The sequence below is a fragment of the Hemitrygon akajei genome, chromosome 19, assembly GCF_048418815.1.
Source record: "Hemitrygon akajei chromosome 19, sHemAka1.3, whole genome shotgun sequence".
NCBI lineage: Eukaryota > Metazoa > Chordata > Chondrichthyes > Myliobatiformes > Dasyatidae > Hemitrygon > Hemitrygon akajei.
In genome coordinates this window covers 34008909-34033547 of record NC_133142.1, presented here as the reverse complement: position 1 = coordinate 34033547, position 24639 = coordinate 34008909, and the positions used below count along the sequence as shown (strand labels likewise).

General features: G+C 41.4%; 1 protein-coding gene across 5 annotated transcripts in view; it reads left to right on the top strand.

Annotated features, from left to right (window-relative positions):
- The window catches only part of LOC140741871 (FERM domain-containing protein 4B-like), a 316280-nt gene that overhangs the window by 194094 nt on the left and 97547 nt on the right, over positions 1-24639 (top strand). For all 5 annotated transcript variants that reach the window (XM_073072370.1, XM_073072368.1, XM_073072369.1 and 2 more), the window contains exons 6-7: positions 21750-21806; positions 22213-22235. In XM_073072370.1, the coding sequence (XP_072928471.1) occupies positions 21750-21806; positions 22213-22235 (80 nt within the window). The remainder of the gene's footprint in view (positions 1-21749; positions 21807-22212; positions 22236-24639) is intronic.

The following is a 24639-nucleotide window of genomic DNA, read 5'->3' as shown; positions in this document are numbered from 1 at the left end:
AGGTGTCCCGGTTACAGAGAAAGTGCAGGTAGACAGTAAACTGCAAGGGCTAGAATCCATTGAATTATACTAGAGAACGGTCTGACGTCAATGGAATAGAAGCTGTCCTTGAGCCTGGTGACACACGCTTTCAGGCTTTTGGATCTTCTGTCCAATGAAGGAGTGGAGTGGGCAGCAGAGAGAATGTGTTGGGGGGGGGGGGTGGTCTTTGATTATGCTGGCCGCTTTACTGAGGCAGATAGAAGTGCAGACAGAATCCATGGAGAGGAAGTTGGTTTCCATGATGTGCTGAGCTGTGTCCACAATGTGTAGTTTCTTGTTGTCACGCGCAGAAGAGTTACCATCCCAAGCCCCTGATACTTTTGAATAGGCTGTTTTGTGTGGTGCATTGGTAAAAATGGGTGAGAGTCCAAGGGAACATGCTAGATTTCTTTCACCTCCTGAGGAAGTAGAGGTTCTGGTGAGCTTTCATGGCCATAGCATCAAAGTGGTTGCACTGAGACAGGCTACTGGTGATGTTTATAGACTCAAGGAGCATCACAGCACTGAACCATTCCCTACCATTTCCCCACACCCGGACTATAGCCCTCTGTACCCTTCTCATCCATGAAGCTACCCAAACTTCTCATATACTGTATAGTGCAATTGAATCCACCACTTCTGCTGGTAGCTCATTCTAGGCGCCCTCTGAATGAAGAAGAACCCCCCCCCCTCAGTTTTCCCCTTAAATATTTCAACTTCCACACCAAATCTACGACCTCTAATTGTAGTCTCACCCAGCCTTGGGAAAAACCTGCATTTACTCTATCTATACCCCTCATAATTTGTGTACCTCCAGCAAATCTCCCTCATTCTCCTACACTCCAGGGAATAAAATCCTAACCTATTTGGCCTTTCCTTATAACTCAGGTCTTCCAGCTCCATCAATATCCTTGTACATTTTTTCCTGCACTCTTCTGAGCTTATTGATATGTTTCCTGGGGGGAGGGGGTTGGTGACCAGAAGTACACACGATACTCCAAATTCACCCTCAGCAGCATCTTATACAATTTCAACATAACATCCCAACTCCTGCACTTGGTGCACTGATTTATGAGGACTAATATGCCAGAAGCACTCTCTACAACCGTTTCTACCTGTGATGAGGAATTATGGATCTGTCTTCCCAGATCCCTTTGTTCTACCTCACACCCCAGTATCCTAACAATCACTGTGTGAGTCCTACCCTGGTTTGTCCTGCCACATTACAACCCCTTACACCTGTCTGCATTAAATTTCATCTGTGATTTTTCAGCCCACTTCTCCAGCTGGTCCAGATCCTGCTGGAGGCTTTGATGGCCATCCTCACTGTTCACTAGGCCCCCTACCCCCCCCCCCCACCTCCCAGTTTTAGTCTCATCCTCAGACTTGCTGATCTACTTTACCACATTATCATCTAGATCATCAACACTGATGATAAGCAACAAGTAAAGCACCAATCCCTGTGGCACATCACTAGTCGCAGGCCTCCAGTCAGAGAAACAGACATTTACTGTCACTCTCTGGCTTCTCCCACGAAGCCAATGTTGAATCCAATTTACTATGTCATCCTGAATGCCTAGCAACTGAACCTTCTGGACCAGCCTCCCGTACAGGACTTTGTCTAAGGCCTTGCTAAAGTCCATGGGCATGATAGATAGATAGATACTTTATTCATCCCCATGGGGAAATTCAACTTTTTTTCCAATGTCCCATACACTTGTTGTAGCAAAACTAATAACATACAATACTTAACTCAGTAAAAAAATATGATATGCATCTAAATCACTATCTCAAAAAGCATTAATAATAGCTTTTAAAAAGTTCTTAAGTCCTGGCGGTTGAATTGTAAAGCCTAATGGCATTGGGGAGTCCACCACCCTTCCTTTATCAACTTTTCTCTTAACATCCTCAAAAAAAATTCTGTAAGATTGGTTAGATATGACCTACTACACACAAAGCCATATTGACTATCGCTAAACAGGCCTGTCTATCTACAATAAATATTGCATTGAAATATACGCCACTCAGACCATCAGTCCCACCATGGATTCTATCTTAGCATGTAAACTTAACATCTACTTTCCCCACAGCCACTTGCTGACCTACCCCTCTGGTTTCCACCTCATTGCAACTCTAGTTTCTCCAATCCTACCCCACCCCCTGCCAAGAAGCCCTAACAAACTTTCCCACAAGATATTGGTCCCCCTCCTGTTTAGGTGCAAACTGTCCCATTTGTACATGTCCCAACTTCACTGCTAGAAAGCCTAATGATCCAGACATCTGAAGCCTTCCCTTCTGCACTAATTCCTTAGCCAGATGTTGACTGCATTATTGTCCTATTTCTGACCTCACTCGCACGTGGCATGGGTAGCAGTCCTGAGATCGCCACCCTAGAGGTGCTGCACCTAACGCCCTGAACTCACTTTGCAGACTTTCTACCTTTCCTGCTCATGTCATTGGTGCCAATGTGGACCAGAACCTCTGGCTTGACACCTTTCCCCTTAAGAATGCTATGAACTCAAATAGGGATATCTGCCCTTGGCACCTGGGAAGCAGCATACCATCCAGGAATCTTGCATGTCCACTTATTTTGCTAGCTGATCCTGATCCTCTAATCAGTGAATCCCTTATCACTACTGCTCCTTCCCTTCCGAGGCTTGGAACAGACTCGGCGCCAGACCTGACTGCTGTGGTTTTCCTCTGCTAGGTCATCCCCCAACAGTATCCAAAACAATCTATTAGATATTGAAGGGACAATGACTCAGAATTTGAAGCTCTCAACCTCAGCACCAGTGGCATAAACAGGAACATATGCACCATCATCCCTTGCTGAAGCTCAGTGTTCAGCTCTTTTGTTTTGCTGACACTGAGGCAAAGGTTGTTGTCACAACACCAAGCCACTAGGCGCTCTATCATCGTCCTATACTCTGAATTATCTTTATTTGAAATACGGCTGACAATGGTGATGTTATCTGCAAACGTAAATGGGACAAAGTCGACCATCCCTTGGAAAATCAAGGCCCGGCCAGGAATAGTCAGCATAGTTTTATGCATGATTTGTCAACTCTGTCAGACCTTTTGGAGTTATTTGAAGAGGTAACTAAGGGGATAGGTGAAGATCTGGTAGTGGGATATTGTCTACGTGAAATTTAGCAAGGCCTTTATTGAGGTCCCAAATGGCAGGCTGATCTGAAAGGTTAGGTAGCACAGGATTCAGAGGGAGCTAGCAAGTGGATACAGAATTTTTTCAATGATAGGAAGCAGTGTGTGATGGCTGAAGGTCAGTTCTCCCACTGGAGGCCTGTGACTAGTTGGGTGTTGGGACCTCTTCAGTATGTATGGTTTGGATAGGAATGTATATGGCACATCCAAACCAGGGTAGGGACTTGTTCAGTGACGCTGTGAAACTGGAGTGGTTGCAAAAGAGATTTCCAAGGATACTGCCAAGACTCTGAGTTATTGGGAGAGGTTGACCACACGGGAGAATGATGAGTGACCTCATGGAAGTTTATAATTTTATGATGGATATGGATGAAGTTATAGTCTGGTCTATAGTAGGGTTGGAAAGTCCAAAACTAGAGGGAACAGCTAAAGGATAAAATGGTGATGTTTAATAAACCAGAGAGATAACTTCATTTCACACGGGATAATGAGTACTTAGAATGAGCACGTATGACTGGAACGTTTAAGAGGCATTTGGGTAGGTACGTGGAAGGGAAGGTCTGGTGGGGGGTTATGGACCAAAAGCAGATAATTAGACTAGCAGATTGTGTGGTCAGCCTGGATGAGATGGGCCGAAAGGCCTGTTTCCTTACTGTGTTACTCTGTGTCTCAGAGTGAGTGCAGAATCTGTCTACACAGTCCTGAGTGTATGAGGAGTGAAGTAGGTTGCCGAGGTACAGCTTCTGGATCACCAGTGTTGAGGATAATCATGGCAGAGGTGTTGCTGCTATCCTTTCTGACAGTAGTCTGTTGGTCAGGAACTCAAGAATCGGTTTGTGTCCCCTAATTAGGAGTTTGGAGATGAGTTGTCCATGTTGGCGTAAGGAAGATGAGATTTCTGACATGGAGGAAAAGTGACTCTTGCTGCTAACGGCTCACTTCACCCCACAGATGCCCAGATTTGAGCTACTATCCATTTTAGTTTGGTGCCAATGTCACATGACAAAATTGGCAGATGTTCTCAGCATGAATCTAGGATTTACAACGTCATGTGGTGGTTATTCTTGTGATCTTGGTCATTGAAGTATGCACCTACAAAGTAGGTCAGTAAACACGAGTTCAACTTAATGATTTCCCTTGTGTTGGTTCCTTTACCACCTTTCATGGAGCCAGTCTGACAGTGATGACCAGGATTTGCCCTAAGCACCTGTAACCATGCTGCAGAATGAGCCTAACTCAATTCAAGTTCCAAACCTGGAGTATATTTTGTACCATTACTTTATTCAATACATCTTTTAAGACTTCAAACAAAATCCAAGATTTTGTCCCTCAGTCAAACGTTACCTTTGTGTCAAGGGCAATAATTTTCAACTCAGTTATGAATTGTTAATCTATATCCCACTTTTCATCATTTTTGGACAAAGTCTGTAACAAGGCATGGAATTGTGTGGGCCAGGAAACCATACTGAGCACCAGTTTAGGAATGGAATTAAACATTTTAGTGATCAAGTAGTTTTCTATACTTAATGCAACCATTATGTACACAAAATACAATATCTTCAGGAATGCAGGTGTATATTCTATTTGCAGAAAGGCACTGCATGTGATTATAATTAATTGCGCAGTAAACCTTGCTCTTCAAGAGCACTGTGCTTTTTTTTTGTCAGCTACAGCCCTGCTGCATTTTCGTTTTCATGACTCACTTCAGACTTTGACTCAACCTATTTACTCAGCTCCACCCTAATTACAAATCATTAACAAAACAGCAGTGAATAACTAGCTCTCTGACTGTACCAAGTTCAGAAGGCACACCTCTTTCCATTTGCAATTTCAAATTGCTACTTGTTTAAGTGCCATGGAGCGACTTTGGGCAGGTTCCAATATCTCATCTAAATGAGTTTCAACTTAACTCTTTTTAGTGTTGTGTTATGAAGTTTCAATCATTTCACTGCTACAATTCTATAGTGTCATCAGCACTTTCTATTGCCATAAATAAGATAATGATGGCTTCTGTTCAGTTTTAGTCAAGAAAAAGGCTTTGTTCTGCAATTCCCAGGTCTTATTACAATGGAGTAAGAATGAGGACTATGAGGCATTCGGTGTTCTGAGGCCTGCCTTGTTCATTTGACAGTTATTTAGGCAACCGTTAGACATGACAAGTATTAACAGCTAAAGGTCTGGCAGCTTTCCAGATCTAAAAATACCCCAACCCACAGGCTTCTCCCGGAATCTGCACATCCCAAAATCAGTAAAGACCTATCACTTCAAGAATATTAATCTTTAATAATATGAATACAACTTTTAAAAAAAATACTAGTGGAAGGAGCATTGTTTGTTTTTAAAATAAAAGTGAGCTTGTTCAATGGAAAAATGAGGAGGCAACTGAAAATTAGCACAGAGAGCACAACAATGAAAAGTGATGAGCTAACGAAGGAGTATCTTAAACTGGTGTGATGTGGAACACATGATTCTCTTTTACACCTACGCAAGTTTTTCTTTTCCTGGAATTTTGTTGGAGTTGAAAAGCTTTGTTAGCAGTTTTGCATGTTGCTCCCTTCCCTGCTCATAAATCCACACTGTGTCTGGAGAGCTAGCCAGAGACATCGCCATGAATGACGTTCATGATACTGATGTTAACCTTTTGGGAAGTGAGCAACACATGTGGAAAATGAGCCTTCCCCTTCTTTCTCTCCTACACAGAACCCAGGCGATAGTGATAAACCTAAATACTAGCAGGGAAATGTAATATAAATCAGTTCTGACGGGGTTTCCAATGCAGCACACTGAGAATACACAGCATCCTGATGTTGTCTTTTCAAATTGCTGTACATATCAGCTTTTCTTTTCAAAACCATATTCTTTAACTTAGATTGAGTACTTAAAGTTTGGTCTGTGGCCATGACCAAGAGGATGTGACTGCAAATGAGGCGGGTGGGTGGGGAGGGGAGGGTTCAAAGAGGTAGTGCTGGAGGAAGCTGGGCAAGCTTAAGGGCTGAGGTTCCTCCCTGTGAGGATAGAACAGGCTCCACCTAAACCACGGCGGCACCAGCCTCTCGGCAAATTGCATAACAAGGCCTTTAAACTGAATAGTGCAGGGATGATTTCAAGAGCTCGGAAAAGCAGGGAAAAGGTAAAGGAGGAGAGTGCAGACGAGTGCAGAATAAGCCAAAACAGTAGGAAGGAATAAGGATTCAGGCAGGATGGAGACAAAATTAACTCAAAACTGCACTACTGTCAATGTAGAGCAGTTGGTTCCACTTGTTGATTCACTCCTGAAAGCCTGTTTTGGAAAGTGCATCCACCATGTATGTGATGGAGGAATCCTCCATCTCTTTACTGAAGTCCCCTGTGACTTTGATCACAGACATCTTGTAAAAATCTCTTTGCTTCTCTCACACTATTTTAAAAGCCACCTCAAATTGCTCTAGTTATTTGCAAACTGTTAACCCTCCTTAGACTCAGTGTAAATTTGCTTAATCATTCTCTTTGTGTGAATAGCTTTATGATATTTTCCTGTGTACAGTCACTTTATAAATATATTATTATGCATACAAGAGATAACAGCAGGACTGAATTATGTAACCATGTGTAGTCAAGAAAATGAGATATTTATGTAGCAAAGTTGTGCTGTTTCGTGTGACTGCTGACAATCACAAAGGCAATGGGAATAATAACCAAGTCTGATTGTATCTGCCTATCATCCAATAGAAGCACGTTCTGGTAGAGCATATATCTTTGTAAGTTTCCAAGGTGCTAGAGGAGAGCTTGTTAAAGTTATATTAGCAAAGAGACTTGTTAAACAAAAGTATTAGAGGGATGAAACGGGTTTATTTTGTGTCTAATCCCAGACAAGCAACTGCTTGCAATGTATCCATTTGGAGAACCTCCATTTTCTGTTATCTGTCACTTTATTAAACATCTGGACACTTTCCTCTGTTGTGATATCATTGTTTTCCTGTATAAATCTCAGAGTTTGAGTATTTCATCCAAATGGTCATTTATGATCTGTTAACAGGATAGAGGACATACAGTACTCATGTTATCTTTTTATGGGAAAGCAGCATAGATGTGGTCAATATTGTGCTAATCTGATGCTCGTCTACCTGATTTTGATCAGTTTTTTCCTCCCTAATTAATGTAGATTGAAGTCAATTTTCATATCCAACTTATTCTAAGGTTAGCAAACTCAGCTTCGATTGAGAATCTATAATGTAAGGCATGCAAATAGCAAAGTATCAGTGAATAATTCACTGGAGGTTTTTACTTTTAATCACAATTTAGTGCTATTTAATTATAAGCCAGCATTTCAATAACACTTAATGTCCAGTAATTAATCAATGTATTTCAATTTTATTTTTAGCACTTTTCATAAAATAAATGCTTAAACCGCTTTCTTTCCAAAAAGGACCAAATTTCACAAGCAGAGGTTCTAAATGGAACTGACAGATTAGTCATTTATATGGTGGAAAGTTATGGACTTCCATGCAAGCATTGTAACCTGTGGGAATCTGGGACTTGGGCTGATATAGGGAGAGTCTTTCAGCTGGCTTGACTGCTACAGTTCAGTGATGGAACCCAAAGGGGACTCTCTGGTGGTGCAGTGAAGTTATACTTTTTTGACAAAGGTTCCAGGACTCCTTTGATTTCAAAGATCACTCCAAGGCAAAGGGAAAGATTGGGCACTGAAATGATCCTGCTTTGATTATTTTCTGAGATTGCTTTGTAAGCATCTTAAGTTGTCAGCTCATCAGTCTTTAATTACTTCATAACTAAGGGTTTCAATGGTTGTGAATGTCCCTTGATTCTTAAATCAAGACAAATAATTATGAGAATTGAAGGAAAATGGCACAGACAGCTATTCTGGTGCAAGGGACAGTCAGCAAGATCTGGCTCTTATGAAGCCAAATAGTGTGTGACGATACTATGAGGAAGGATATGCAGATGATAGGACACAGTTGCCGTCTGTGGGAGGAGTTGAAATGTAATGGGGGGAAAATCAAAAAGGCTGATGAATACAGCACTGTAGAGGTGTTATATTTGAATGCACATATTATATGGAATAGGATAGACAATCTTGTAGTACAGTTAGAAATTGGCAGGTATGACATTGTGAGCATTACTGAGTTATGGTGGAAAGAAGATCATAGTTGGGAGCCAAACATCCAAGGATACACTTCGTATTGAAAGGACAGGCAGGTAGGCAGAGTGGAATGGGTGGCTCTGTTGGTTCAAAAAAATATGAAGTCAAATCCTTAGAATGAGACGATATAGGATCGGAAGGTGTGACGTCCTTTTGGGTGGAGTTAAGAAACTGTAAGGGTATAAAGACCCTGATGGAAGCTACATACAGGCCAGGATGTGGGCAACAAATTACAATGGGAGATAATAAGAACATGTACAAAGGGCAATGTTACGATTGTCATGGGGGATTTCAATATGCAAGTAGATTGGGGAAAAGCAGGTTGGTTCTGGATCCTGAGAGAGGGAATTTCTAGAATGCCTAGAAGGTGGGTTTTTTTGAGAAGCTTGTGTTTAAGCCCATGAGGAGAAAAGTAATTCTGGATTGGGTGATGTGTAATGAACCAGATTTGATTAGGGAGCTTAAGGTAAAGGAACCCTGAGGAAGCAGTGATCATAATGTAATAGAATTCATTCTGCAGTTTGAGAGGGAGAGGCTAAAGTTAGATGTATCATTATTACAGTGGAGTAAGGGAATTAGAGAAGCATGAGTGAAGAGCCAGGTGAAACTGATTGCAGGGTGACGAGCAGCGAAGACAGCAGAACAGCACTGGCTGGAGTTCTCGAGAAATTCCAAAGGTGCAGAATAGATATTCCGAAGAAGCAGTATTCTAAAGGGAGGATGAGCCATCGTACCTGACAAGAGAAGTCAAAGACAGCATAAAAGCAAAATAGAGGACATACAGCAAAAATTAGTGACTGGTTGGAGTACTGGACGCTTTTAAAAACCAACAGAGGGCAACTAAAAGCCTTAAGGAGAGAAAAGATAAAATATGAAGGTAAGCTAGCCAATAATATACTGTAAAAAAAAGGATACCAAAAGCTTTTCCAGACATATAAAGAGTAAGGAGTGGATATCAGATTGCTAGAAAATGACATTGGAGAGGTAGTAATGGGGGGACAAAGAAATGGCAGACGAACTCAATAAGCATTTTGCATCAGTCTTCCGTGTGGAAGGTGGCGGCAGTATATCAGAAATTCAGTAGTGTCTCGGGGTAGAAGTGAGTGTATTTGCTATTACTAAGGATAAGGTGCTTCAGAAGCTGGAAGGTCTGAGGGTAGATGTCACCTGGATTAGTTGGACTGCACCCCAGAGTTCTGAAAGATGTAGCTGAAGAGATTGTGAAGGCATTAGTAATGATCTTTCAAGAATCACTAGGTTGTGGAATGGTTCTAGAAATTGGAAAATTGCTAATGTCAATCGACTCTTAAAGAAGGGAGGGAGGCAGAAAAAGGAAACAATAGGCCAGTTAGCCTGATTTCATTGGTTGGGAAGATGTCAGAGAGTAATTATTAAGAATGAGGTTTCAGAGTGCTTGGGGGCATATGATGGAATAGGCTGAAGTCAGCATGGTTTCCTTAAGAGGAAATCATGCCTGACAAATTTTATTGCAATTCTTTGAAGAATAACAGGCCGGATATTCAAAGGAGAGTCGGTGGATGTTGCTTAATTGGATTTTCAGAAGGCCTTTGACAGAGAGCTGCACATGAGGCTGCTTAACAAGATAAGAACCCATAGTATTACGGGAAGGATACTAACTTGCGTAGAAGATTGTCTGACTGGCAGAAGGCAAAGAGTGCGAATTTTAAAAAACTGCTGTTACTGGTTGGCTGCCAGTGACTAGTGATGTTCCACAGGGGTCGGTGTTTCGACCGCTTGTTTTCACCTTGTATGCCAATGATTTAGATAATGGAATTAATGGCTTTATGGCTAACTTTGCAGATTATACCAAGATGGATGGAGGGCTAGGTAGTGCTGACGAAGCAGTGATGCTGGAGAAGGACTTGGAAAGATTAGAAGAATAGACAAAGAAGTGGCAGATGGAATATAGTGTAGGAAAGTATATGCTCATGACCTTTGGTAGAGGGAATAAAAGTGTAGTCTATTATCTAAATAGTAAATTCAGAAATCAGAAGTGCAAAAGGATTTGGGAATCCTTGTAGATAAGGACCTGCACATGGACTTTTTAAGCCTTAATCCGCAAAGTAAATGCACACAATTAAATGGGCTCATTTACTGCCAATTTACTATTTGGATACTTTTGACAATGTTAAAGAAGACGAACCTGATGTTATAGCTATCCTGTTGATAGAAAAGCAGCATGGAAATGTATATGTTTCAAAAATATTAATTTTATGCTTGAGGGCATGCAGGATCTAACCATATTTGGAATGGAGTGGTTCAATAAACAGATGTTACTTCTACACTTTAATCTCTCATGATAATTTTGTGGCTCTGCCTCAGAGATTTTCCTCATTCACCAAAAATATCCTCTAAGAGTCCACTTTATTCATGACATTTTCCATTTTGCAATATTCCACATGCCTTTGTCATCATTAACTTACCTAACATTGAAATTGGAATTGTTTATTATTATCTCGTGTATCCAGGTAGAGTGCAGATTTTCATCTTGCGTTCTGTTTATGCATATTATTTGAGGACATTGATGTAAAACAAGGTACAACAATAACAGAACGCAGAGTAAAGTGTAACAGCTACAGAGAAAGTTTAGTGTGGGTAGACAACAAGGTGCAAGGTCATGAGGTAAGTTGTGAGGTCAAGAGTCCCTTTTATTCTACTAGGGGAACCACTTGTCTTATAACAGCGGGGTAGAAGTTGCCCTTGAGCCTGGTGATACATGTTTTTATTTATTTATATAGATTCAATGTGGAATAGGCCCTTGCAGTCCTTCAAGCCACATCACCCGGCAAACCCCTAGTTTAATCCTAGCCCAATCGATGTACAGTTTACAATGACCAATTCACCTACCGACCAATACTTCTTTGGACTGTGGGAGGGAACTCGGGCAGTCACTGGGAGAACATACAAACTCCTCGCAGACAGAGCTGGGGATTGCACCTGGATCGCCTGTACTGTAAAGCACTGCGCTTTCAGACTTTTAAAAAAATCTTCCACCAAAAGGGAGAAGGGAGAGTATTTGGGGGTAGGTGGGGTCTTTGATTCTAGTGGCTTCTTTAGTGAGGCAGAAGTGCAGAGTTCATGAAGGGAGGCTGGTTTCTGTAGTGTACTGAGCTGTGTACTCAGCTCTGTGTGGTTTTTTGCAGTCACGGGCAGAGCAGATGCCGTACCGAACCGTGATGCATCCAAATGGGCTGCTTTTCATGATACATTAATAAAAACCGGTAAGGGTTAATAGGGATGTACAAAATTCTTCTTTTAGCCTCCTGAATAGGAAGCTGAACCCTGTCGACATCAGTGCCATTGATTTTAACAGGAGCCGATGCACCCTTCCCCCTTCTTGAAGTCAATGACCAGCTCTTTCTTTTCTCTCTGACATTGAGGGGAACATTGTTGTCATGACACCATGTCACTAGGCTCTCTATCTCCGTCCTATAGTCCAACTCACTGTTATTTGAGATACAGTCCTCTACGATGGCATCACTTGCAAACTGGTAGATGGAGCTAAAGACGAATCTGACCACATGGTCATGAGTTTACAGGGAGCAGAGTTATGGGGCTGAGGATGCAGCCTTGTGGGGCACCAGTGTTGGAGAATAATCATAGCTGCCTATGATAGAGTATGTCTACAATATTTAAATTCTATCACATGGCATCAAATTTTCTTTTCCAAAGAATCCATTACGGATGAGTGTGAGGTTTTTGCACAGGGCCTAGTTCCTTGGTAATGGAATAAGACCACACTGTGCGACCCTTTCCTTCATAGGGAACTTGGAACAAGCAACTGCACCAAAGTTCAGGGCATGCTGCGGCATGCAGTCTTGCATCTTGGAACATGCCAGTCTGTAACACTCAGTTACATTCAATACCTTGCACTGGAAGTCCAACAAGTTGCAGGCTGACCAAGTTGATGATCACCCAGCTCCTGTATTTCATTCGTTTCCAAAAATATACTTTGATTGCAAAATATAGTGACGTCATCTTCATTAATCGTACCATGCATATCTCTACAATCATCTATAATATTTACAGCATGACAAGCTCTCACTAATTAATTACATTTTTGAGAGGCCTTTAGACAGCCCAGCTCCTTCATGTCCAGTGGTGGGAGGACCCAATACCATGGACTTTTCCCACAGAGTATTTGCAGTAGTTACACTAAGCTTCAGTGCATCCCTCCTGTGCAGGTACATCTTGGAATGGACAGCTGAACATACATTTCTTAAAATGAAGTACTGGGAGGAAACGTAAGCATTGTCTTTGGTATTCATGGACTTTAACTCTGCCTATCTGTCATCTGCTGCAGAACCATACCATTTTATAGCTTTGGTGTCTAATATGGCATTTCGTTTGTATTTCCATCCCATCATTAAGGTAACTAGTTTCTCCATTGTAAAATCACATGCTTCTGCTCCTTTCTCAGTTTATTTGCAGCTGAAACAATCGGCTATGCTAATGTTACCTTTGGATGTAATGATTCTAAAGCTCCACTGAACCACTTTCCACCTTCCAAGATTATAAATCTCAGGATATTCTATTTCCAAACTTGCACCTAATCTCTTTTACTCGTTTCCATTTTGCTCATTGATCTGCACTGGCCCTCAGTTGAGTGACACACAAATTTTAAAACGTCCTACCTTGCTTTAGGCTCTCCCTTTTTCTCTGATCTCCTACTTGCTGAGCTCTATTCCTCTAATATATTGCTACTCTTCTAATTTTGGTCCTTTGCACTCCATTGACTTTATTCATCATCCAATGATGGCCATGGTTCAGCACCAAACTCACGTTGTCTTCCTCAATGTTTGCCTCTCTATTTTTTCCTTGAGAACTTCCCTTAAAGTCGAGCTCTTTAACTTAGCTTTTAATCATCTGCTTTGATGTTTTCTGATGTGCCAGAGTTTGATAGATAACATTTCCATTCTTAGAATATATTGCTGTGTTAAAAATATATATGTGGCTGTAGTTCACCTAATTTCAAGAGAAGATGAATAATAAGTTTGTATTTGTGTTGCATCTTTAATATTGCTCGACTTAAACTCCTCCCACAGCTAAAACCTTTAAACTGTAATAAGAAATTACCAATTCACATATAGATTAATTTAAGATTTTTTTGTAAAAGTAAATCCTTTATGCACAGATTTAAGATTTTAAAAACCTTGACCATAGTTTTATAGATAAGTGCTACCTTGTATTATACCAACATATCTGACAAAGAAAGTTTTAAAAGAAACGTTTGCAGTGCATTTCTAAACAGACATATCAATCCAGCAGCACTGTTTAATAATAAATTGATTTTCCATTCCCTTTGACCAATGTTAAATTGTTTTGGACATGCTGGTGTCCATTACATAGTAGGTTGTTTTATCGTGAATAGTTCAAAGAGTGAACTTGTTAATAGACAATAGGTGCAGGAGTAGGCCATTTGGCCCTTCTAGCCAGCACCGCCATTCACTGTGATCATGGCTGATCATACACAATCAGTACCCCGTTCCTGCCCTCTCCCCATATCCCTTGACCCCGCTATCTATAAGAGCTCTATCTAACTCTCTCTTGAATGCATCCAGAGACTTGGCCTCCACTGCCTTCTGGGGCAGAGCATTCCACATATCCACCACCCTCTGGGTGAAAAAGTTTTTCCGCATCTCTGTTCTAAATGGCCTACCCCTTATTCTTAAACTGTGGCCTCTAGTTCTGGACTCACCCATCAGCGGGAACATGCTTCCTGCCTCCAGTGTGTCCAATCCCTTAATAATCTTATATGTTTCAATCAGATCCCCTCTCATCCTTCTAAATTCCAGTGTATACAAGCCCAGTCGCTCCAATCTTTCAACATATGACAGTCCCGCCATTCCGGGAATTAACCTTGTGAACCTACGCTGCACTCCCTCAATAGCAAGAATGTCCTTCCTCAAATTTGGAGACCAAAACTGCACACAATACTCCAGGTGGGGTCTCACCAGGGCCCTGTACAGCTGCAGAAGGATCTCTGCTCCTATACTCAATTCCTCTTGTTATAAAGGCCAGCATGCCATTAGCTTTCTTCACTGCCTGCTGTACCTGCATGCTTGCTTTCATTGACTGATGGACAAGAACACCTAGATCTCGTTAATTTTTTCAAGGGAACTGACATTTAAACATTTTGCAAATATTATTATTATATGCCTAGTTTTACATCAATTGATGTAACTATGCAGATCCAGTTGATAAAATATACCCTGTGGCAGGTAACACGCTATGATGAATAACACAGTAAAACTGACTGAAGCCTTGCACCCCTGGGACCAAGACTGTTCCAGAGTTTGGACATAGGGTTTGAAAAAGCTTTATTTTTATTTTTACTTAACAAAATTCTTCTTGTTATGTACTTACAAAATAAAGTAATTTGCATCTAGCTGTTGGCATTGAAAGCATTTCAATAGTATTCTACAGGAATGTCTTAAAAATAATCAGCTCACCTTGTATGCTTCATGAATGTGGGGTGTCTTTGATTCACTTTTATTGACTCTTGTAAACTTGCCTTATCCCTTGGTTCATCATAAAACGTTGCTGCTCTAGGATATTAGCCCTTCACAAAAAATTTTATACATCCATCTATGGGCACTTCACACACCATCATCAATGTCATCCTGTCTCTTTATCTTTCTCCAGTGGTTGTGAGACATTCCACAATTTTATCAGCATAAGTGTGTGACCAAAAGGGCCAGAGTGTTACTGTAAACAAAGCAGTGAAGCTGACAACTCATCCAGCAAGACACTGAGAACTAAATTATCCCAATGCTTCACTGATTATCAAATGGAATATTTTCAAAAACATGTAGTTTTTGTTAAGATCATTCTGAGTATCGGATTCCAAAAATTTGGACAAATTTATCAGTGGATATTTTGCAAAAAGTACTACAAAAAGTCAAAATATTTCTGCTCATGTTGTTGCTCTTTATACTATAATATATATAGTATTTTTTCTTAAAGATTAATTACTCAAATGCTATTAGTACTACCACTTCTTGTATTTGAAACACAAGAAGCATCTATGAAGCATGTATATTAGCAGATATATTTTCTGAATATGGTAATCATGAAACTAGAGCTGTATAAAATCTATCTACTGCCTGCTAAAAGATTGAAGTAGGTCTCACACAACAAAAGCAGCAGATAAAATGAACCATTGAATTCAATTGGAGTCAAACAGATTTTTTGTTCTTCTTTGTTAAACTGTCAGAGCGAGAAGAAAAAGATAGTTTTTTCCAATATAACTGTTGGAACCAAGATTCTGGAGAAATGTCCAAAATAAGCATTAATTGAGTGCTAAGAAATGAGTGTCAATTGGATAATCTTTTTTCTACTGTGGGTTTGTGTCACTGCAGAGTCGTTTGAACTCTAAAGAAGGCAACACTACTGCATACATGCATTTGTTTGAATATTAAGCTTCATGACCTCAGTTTTTGATTACCCGGCTTTAGCCTGTGAATAACCACACGGACTAGCTACATTATTATCACTTGCAAGCATGCTGAGTAATCAGCCTTACAGCTGCTTTTGGTTCTTTAACTGATTACAATAATTTCACTTCCATTACACTCTATCTGGATTTCATTCTACATTTTTTTCATTGCCTGAGGATGACCTTCCAAGTGACCACCCTGAGTTCTGAGTTTAACTTGCTGTGTGAACTCTCGCATTATTCCAACAACTTTAAGCAATTTACCAGATAACTTTTTTCCAGTATACATCAAAGTACATCTTTCAGACATGCCAAAGTTTCCTCTGTTATATCCTTCAAGTTGTAAAGACCAAGGATCAATTCAGATTTCTTCACTGCATAAATCATTTTTTATGCCTCAGTACCAAAACTTTGCGGGATGCTATGACAAGACCATTGAATGGTTTTCTTTGATTTGCTATACATGTACTGTTTTGGCTGTGCAGTTCAATATTCACTTGCCATTCTGGTATAATCAGAAACTAAATAAAAGCAGCACACAGCAGACCCTCAGCAATATTGTAGTACAGGGGGATCTTGGGGTCCAAGTCTGTAGCTGCCTGAACATGTTTGCACCACAGGGTGGCAAAGAAGGGTTATGGCATGTTTGAGTTCAAGAGTCAGGAAGTTGTGTTTCAGCTTTATAAAAACCTGGACAATTGCATTCAGTTTTGGTCACTCTTATAGGAAGGATGTGGAGGCTTTGAAGAGGATACAGAAAGTGTTTACCAGGATGCTGCCTCATGTGCTACAAGGAGAGATTGAACAAACTTGGGAGAGTGGCAGAGGCTTTGATGTTAAAGATTATGAGAGGCAGTGATAGAGCTGATGTCTTTTTCGCAGGAGCAAAATGTCTAACACTAGAGGACATGCATTAAAGGTGAGAGGGGCTTAATTCAAAAATGATATGGAGGGCATGTTTTCCACAGAGAGTGGAGTGGAGAATGTGCTGCCAGGGCTGGTAATGGAAGTAAATACAATAGTGGTGTTCAAGAGGCACTTGAATGTGCAGCGCATTGAGGGATGCGGACATTGTGTAATTATGTGCTTAGTTACTAGTTTAATTAGTTAGCCACAACGTCATGAGCTGAAGGCCCTGTTCCTGTGCAGTTTTGTTCTGTGTTCTTAGTTCTAAAAGAGACCAACGATTCTGGAATCTAGACCACAAAAAGAATACAGGAAGAGTTCAGCTCATCAGCAGCATCTGTGGATGCAAAAGGAAAAAGCCAGCGTTTCGGAATGAGACCCTGCATGGAACTAGAAGGAATAGGAAAAATGGCCAGTGTATCGTCATGATAAGTAGGTCGGGATAGAAGCTGGTAGGTGACGGGTGAAACCAAAGCAACTCGTGTTTGTGATGGGTGGAAACCATAGGGGAGTGGAACCAGGTGAGGAGCTGATGATGTTCCAAGCCTTTTCCAGCACCCATTGCCAGCTCTTACTCCACAACGTGAATGACTCTATTAGTGCTGTCCCCCGTACTCATGCAGAACTCATCCACTTTACCCTTGCAAATGTCTGGACCACCTCTGACACTTCTTCCTTTTCTATTTCTCTGTCTCCATCTTGAAAACAGACTTGCCACAAACATCTATAAATACAATGACTCCCACAGCTACCTCAACTCTCCCTCCTCCCATAAGGATACAATCCCTTTATCTTAATTTCTCGGTCTCCGTTTATAAGATTAGGCCTTCTGTTCTAGAGCTTCTGAAATGCCTGACATTTTCTGGAAGCATTGCTTCCTCTCTGTTGAGGGAGCCCTAACACATTTCCTCCATTTCCAGCACGTCTGCTCTAACCACCTCATTTCCCTATACGTCACCATGAGATCCAATGATCGCACCACCAGTCATATCTTGTTCCCCACCCCCAGATTTCCAGATTTCCTCATGGGCCATGGCCTTTGGGACTTCCTGGTCCTCTCCTCCCTCCACATCTGCTGGCACTTATACTTGCTACCAAAAGAGTTGCAGCACTTTGCCACTTCCACCCTCTCTACCACCCAGGAACCTAAACATCCCTTGTAGATGGTGTAACATTTTTAACCTGGTCTACTGCATTCATATGGCTCCTCTACATTAGATATGCAACCATTTTGCAGAACTCTCTCCATAATGGCCATTTTGAGCTTCCAGTTGCATGCCAGTTTAATTCTCCATCCCACTCCCACACTGACTTGTCTGTCCCGGGTCCTCTCCATTCCCATTGGAGAGGTCAACCACAAATTGAAAGAATAACATCTTGTATTCCAGTTATTTGGTTTACAGTCCAATAACGTGAGCAAAAATTTTTCCAATTCTGGGTATCCCACACCCCAAGTGCGACCCCCCCCCCCCCGCCCACAAGCATGCACCTATCCACCTAGTTTTTTCCTTAATGTATTCATCCCTTCCATCTGGCACCACCCTGCCACCCATCGATCTCTGTCCCAAACCCTTCCCTACATGGTTCCATTTCCCCATTATTCCTCCTTCATCTGGTTCTGTTTATCAGCTACAGCCTCCACCCTAGCTCTCTACACACACATTCAAAGTTCAAAGTACATTTATTATCAAAGTGTTGTATACATTATACAACCTTAAGATTTGTCTCCTTACAAGGCTGCCAGGAAACCCCTACAGAATCCATTAAAAAATACAAGTCTGTCGAACACCCAATGTACAGCGTGGAAAGAAAACAAACTGAGCAGACAATAAAGCAAGCTAACAGCAACATATTGCTACATACGGTCAATCTTTCCTGTTCCCCCTCAGTCCTGGAGCAGGGACTTGACCTAAAACGTCGACCTACATCTTTCACCTCCACAGATGCTGCTTGATGCACTCTTCCAGCATTTTGTTTAATTATAAAGATATAATGAGTGACTCGCTGTAATGTGCAACACTTTAATTATAAAGATATAACGAGTCAGTCACTGTAGTGTGTAACACCAGCCTGCAGTTAAGGCAAAGTAGCTTAAAACTGATTTTCAAAAAAGGTTATTTGTTCTCCGAAGGAAGCTCTACCGACAGGGATCTCATCACTCCACATTCATTTTAAGAAAAATATCACAACAGCTCTCCCTTTGTTTGGATGTTCCAGCTTCAAAAGGAATGGCTGATAAAATAACTAGCATTTGGGAGTTGGTGCACCGACTGGTGTGGGTGAAATGAAAACTCAACTCCCTTGCAATTCAAAATATCCTCCCGGTCCAATTCCCTTGATCAGGCTGGTAATTCAATATATTTCAACAAATGTCAAATGAATATTAAACTCATGGCCAGATAAACTGTACTCATAATTCCTGCAGACATGAGGGTGCACGGTTGTACTGCTACATCAGTCGAGTCCAAGACTTCAGAGTGCATACTGAATCTGTGTTTTTTCATGCTGGGATACCATACTCCAGGCAACCTCTGATGTGGATCCCAGCATCTGAAAATCGAATTCATCTATTTTTGCACTCTTGGAATTTCTAGCATAGTGAATGATAGAAACAAAAGAAATAATAATTTTATGCAAATTAAGTCATCAGAACCTTAAAGGAACCTTTGCAACAGAATGTTATTCACACCTTTGGATAGTTTCATATAGTTGTACTGTGGGGAGCATTCTGACAGGCTGCATCACTGTCTGGTATGGAGGGGCTACTGCACAGGACCAAAACAAGCTGCAGAGGGTTGTAAATCTCGTCAGCTCCATCTTGCCTACTAGCCTACAAGGTACACAGGACACCTTCAGGGAGCAGTGTCTCAGAAAGGCAGCGTCCATTATTTTAAAAACCCCAGCACCCTTTTCTCACTGTTACCATCAGGTAGGAGGTACAGAAACCGGAAGGCAATTCAGGAACAGCTTCTTCCCCTCTGCCATCTGATTCATAAATGGACATTGAATCTTTGGACACTGCCTCATTTTTAAAAAAAATATACAGTATTTCTGGTTTTGCATTTTTTAAAAAAAATCTATTTAATATACATAATTGATTTGTTTATTACTTTAAAAATTTGTTATGATTTTCTCTGCTAGATTATGTATTGCATTGAACTGCTGCTGCTAAGATAACAAATTTCACGTCACATGCCGGTGATAATAAACCTGATTCTGATTTACCTTCATAACAAAATGGGGGTGACACGGTTGCACAGAGGTTAGCATTTTGCTATTACAGCGCTAGGGAACAGGGTTCAATTCCTGCCAAAGGAGTCCCATATTCTCACTATGACCTACTGGTTAGTAGGTTTATTGGTCACATGGATGTAATTGGGTGGTGCTGGCTCATTGGGGCAGAATGGCCTGTCACTGTGTTGTATCTCTAAGTTTAAAAATTTAAACTATTTCTGCCAAATATCTGCCAAAATCACAACCAAATGCACCCAGAAAAATTAGGATCAAACTCACCAATGTTTTCAGAATGTTGAACATTTTTTTCAGAAAATGAATGCTTAATTTTTTTCTTGGTTGGAAGGAGTTAATATCCCATTTTAATGTTGGCAGCCATCACCTCTGTCCCATTATTTTTAAAACAGTAACTGAAGGAAACCTTTTGAACGGCAGACTTCCTTAATCGGGATTAGCTCTTGTAAAAATATACTGTGATGGGGGCACTAACAAAAGGCAATTAAAACAAAATTAATATAAAAGAAGCAGCCTCATTGCTCAAAGGCCACTTAAAATGTGAGCATGCTGGGCGGCTCGCAGCTGCATTTTCCACCGTGTCCTCGGAGTTTTACTGTCCAACTATAGATTTGCCATGACATCTGGCACTGATGTTAACTCGGACAGGCAGAAAGTAGACTTGTTTACTGTTAATTCGGATTAAAATGCACATTGCATCCTGCGTGAAACCATTCACAGTTAAAGTCTGATATTCCTGAAGCATTTAACCCTAATTGAAATGTGTTGCCGCCAGTTAGCAAGAGTTTGTGAGGGTTCTCAGGATGTGCAAATCGGACGACGATTAGGGAATTCTCATGTAAAAACACCCATCTGTTACGTATAATCTGATATGCTAAACAAACTATAATGTGTTTTAAACACACGAAACTCTCGAAAATAGTAGACGGCCGGGCCCCGCCTCCTTTCAACATGATCAATGCTGCCCGCAATTTCTCATGTGTTAGACCCCCATAACCCCAAATTCCTCGATCGTTAAAATATTTATCCATCTCCACCTTAAATATATCCAATCATCTTATGTCTCCCACCCTCAAGGACTGGACTTCATTGATTCGCGAGTCACTGAAAGAAGAAATTTCCCTGCATCGCAGTCTTAAATGACGGCCAGCTTATGTTGTAACTATGCATTCTTCCACTGCCAAAAACATGCCAACATCTACCCGGTTAAACCGCTTGGATTCTTGTACCCTTGAATAAGTCGGCCCTATCGTACTCCCTATATCGTATACCGTACTCATAACTGTGAGGTCAGATATAGACCAATAAAATGAAGTTTTTGATTAAATAATAGATTGGATACCGCGCGAAGTTAGTTGCAGCTGTGTTTTTTTTCTCAAACACATCCGTGTTGCAGCCGGTGCCGAGTGAAGCGCTCAGTGACTGGTCGTGGTCTTTTCGCGGAGGCTGCGCTAGGCGGCTGCTCACTGTGTGGCCGGTGTGTTGCCATTCTGAGCCCAGTGTTATCGCGACTCGTCCAACCTGCCCCGTCAGACTCGACCAAGGCAGCGCCAGGGGTGCCCTCGCCACATCTACCTGTAGCTGTAGTCGGAGCCTCTCCATTCTTCACCTAGTGCGGTGTGTGTGTGATCTAGTATCGGCTTGGGACTGCCTGCGAGGCAGAGTAAGTGACTGGCGTGGCGTGTAAACTGTTGGGTCGTGGGGGTGGGGGAGGCAACCTCCCCTTACTGAGGCTGTGGGCTGGGTGGGTGCATTTGTTCACGCCCGCCGGCTCCTGCCTGATGGCTGTACTTTGCTTTGCCTTTCCCACAGGGCGAGATCGAAGCGGATAGCGAGACGGTGTTCGAGTTGGCTGCGCACGTCCTACAGGTAGGAGACCTAACGTTTACGTGTTGTCGCCCGGGCTGGCACGGCACAAACTCGCCTGCCACAGCCGGCAGCCCCTCCAGCAAGCGGCCGGGCACTCATCCGTTCCAGACAAGTTCCCTGCGCTCGGCCACCGACCGGGCTTTCTTCCGCTGCGCCGACCGCCTTTCCGCACAGCTTCTGTAGTAACCTGGCATTGTGCCTTGTGAGCTTCTCAAAACGGGGCAAGAATTTGCAGTGCCCACAGGAGACGCCTGCATCCTGATCCAGTGTCCTTCACAATCATTTGCAATGTTACGGTTTACCTACACACTGTTTATTTAAGAAGCTCGGTCGGCAACTGTGAAGTTTTCGTTTTCGTGTTAAGTTCTGTTGAGACCTGACTTTGCTATTTTTTCCAATTCCTCAGGAAACGAAGGGCGATTACATCAGGTAAGAAACTATTGCATCGATTGTATTACATTTGATGTTAACAAGTTATGAGCTGAACAAGTATTGTTTTGTCTTAAAAACTTAGTTGGGCGTGTTAAACTTGATTTTTTTTTTGTTAATTCAGCCCATGGCCCCATACATCAGTATTGCATTTGTGCCATTACAGCAGCTCTTTTTCCCATGGTAAATGTAGGCGGAAGCAATATGAGATTGTCCTAGATTCAGCCTGTTTCCTCTTTGTCAGACGAGGAACAATACAATCTCAGAAGGGTAATGTATGCAGCAAGACGATCAAATTCATCAGCTGCTTGGTCTTTAAGCGCAACGTGCAGCTTTCTTTCGCAGCTGCCCCACTGGGGCCTCGCCCTTCATACAGTTGACCTCCCGGTTACTGTGAGCCTTGTGTGTGACTTGAAACTGCTGGGCAAAGCTGTCTGCTGTAATTTGTTAACACGTTTATTCTTCGGAGGGTGGGGGGGGGGGGAAATCCCGGATATTTGTTTTACTTTAAAGCTGATTTAGAAATGTTTAAAACTCCTGGGAAGGAAAGAAAAGACCCATTAAGCCTGTATAGTAATGCAAGTCGAGTGAGAATGATGTTCTAAGGGGTTGTCTATTGGCGAGCCCTCAGGTGTTGTACTGGCCGGTCTGGGATCCACACATTCTGATGCAGGGTGGGCAAGTGGTGACTGTGGTTAGTGGTCGGGTCTTTGGGTTGTTCAGTCTCTTTTTCAGATGCTTCGTCCCATTAGTACATGAAACTGTATTTTGTCGTGTTTTTTTTAAAGTGCAACTTTGTATTTTAATTGTCATCCCTTTAGTTTTTGCCCTTGAATATCATTCTGGATACTTGATGTCAAACTAAAATAAGCACTGCACATATATAAGAAATCAAATGACTCTGCAACGTGATCTTTGAGGAACCAAAGGATTGTCACACCCTGTTTGTAATAGAGCTTATAAACTGAATGTGCATTTGGTTCACAAGCTACTTCAAACTGTAAGCTGTTACTCAAACCAGTTGCGATTTTGAGTTTTCTATAGAATTTAAACTTGTGTTTTAAGTTTTATTGAAACATGATCGATTCTGAAAATTCAGGTTATTATTCAGAATTTGCTTCACTTTTTGGACCTTTGGCTTTAAGCCGCCAATTTCTTATCTCACAGTACTTTCACCTGTGAGTCAGTAGATTGTTCAAGCCCCATGTCAGATTTCCATCAATGAAAACTGACTCTGGTGCTAAGAGTTGAAGTTGTAGGAGATGCTGTTGAAATGTTTAATTGAGGCCTGTTGCACACTTGAGAAGATGTGAACCATCCTGTGACACTTGATTTGCAGAAAATCCAGGGAGTTATTCTCAGTAATCTAACCAATAGTTCTCTTAAATTCAGCTTGATCCAACTATCCTGTTATTGTCACCATCATTATGGTGGTTTACTGCGTACAAATTGGCTACTACTAATTCCCAAGGTTGTGAGCAACATAAAGTGAATATAAGCCATCTTTTAAATTAATAAAACATGCCATTAGGATGTGTGGAGTTTGGGATATTCAAAGCACTACAAGATTAGGATTTAGCTTTATTCTGTAAGATTCTACAATAGGTTAATCTGCAAATCTGTTTGGAAGTGAAATTAATAACTAGAAAGGGGGACATTTTCCAAGGAATTTTGTGAATAAAAGCCTCAGCATGTAACAAGTTATCTGTTGTAGTCAACAGGCAAGTATTCACAGTGTTAATTGTGTGAATTAGGCAGGTATATTGTGGAAAATAAATTTATTTAAATAACCCCTTTCTCCAGACAGTCAGCACATTTTGTAGACTGTACAATAGCTTATTTACATAGGCAACATGTATTTGAACTATTATTACTTTTTAAAAAATATCTTGAGTATTTTTATTACTTGGTAATAACGCAAATCATAACATCAAAGTTTGCATGCCGTACTTCCATGGTATGGACAACACGAGTGAATCTGCAGATGCTGGAAATAAACAAAAACACAAAATGCTGGCAGAACTCAGCAGGCCAGACAGCATCTATGAGAGGAGACAGTGACGACGTTTTGGGCTGAAACCCTTCATCAGGAGGAATTCTTACATAAAATACGTGCAGTGCTTATTTCAGTTTGACATCAAGTATCCAGAATGATATTCAAGGGCAAAAACTAAGGGGGTGACAATTAAAATACAAAGTTGCACTTAAAAAAAAAACACAACAAAATACAGTTTCATGTACTAATGGGACGAAGGGTTGATGAAGGGTTTCGGCCCGAAACGTCGTCACTACCTCCTCCCATAGATGCTGTCTGGCCTGCTGAGTTCTGCCAGCATTTTGTGTTTCCATGGTACGGATGTGGATTCATACACAAGGATTCAAAAATGAAAAATATCTTCTGGTT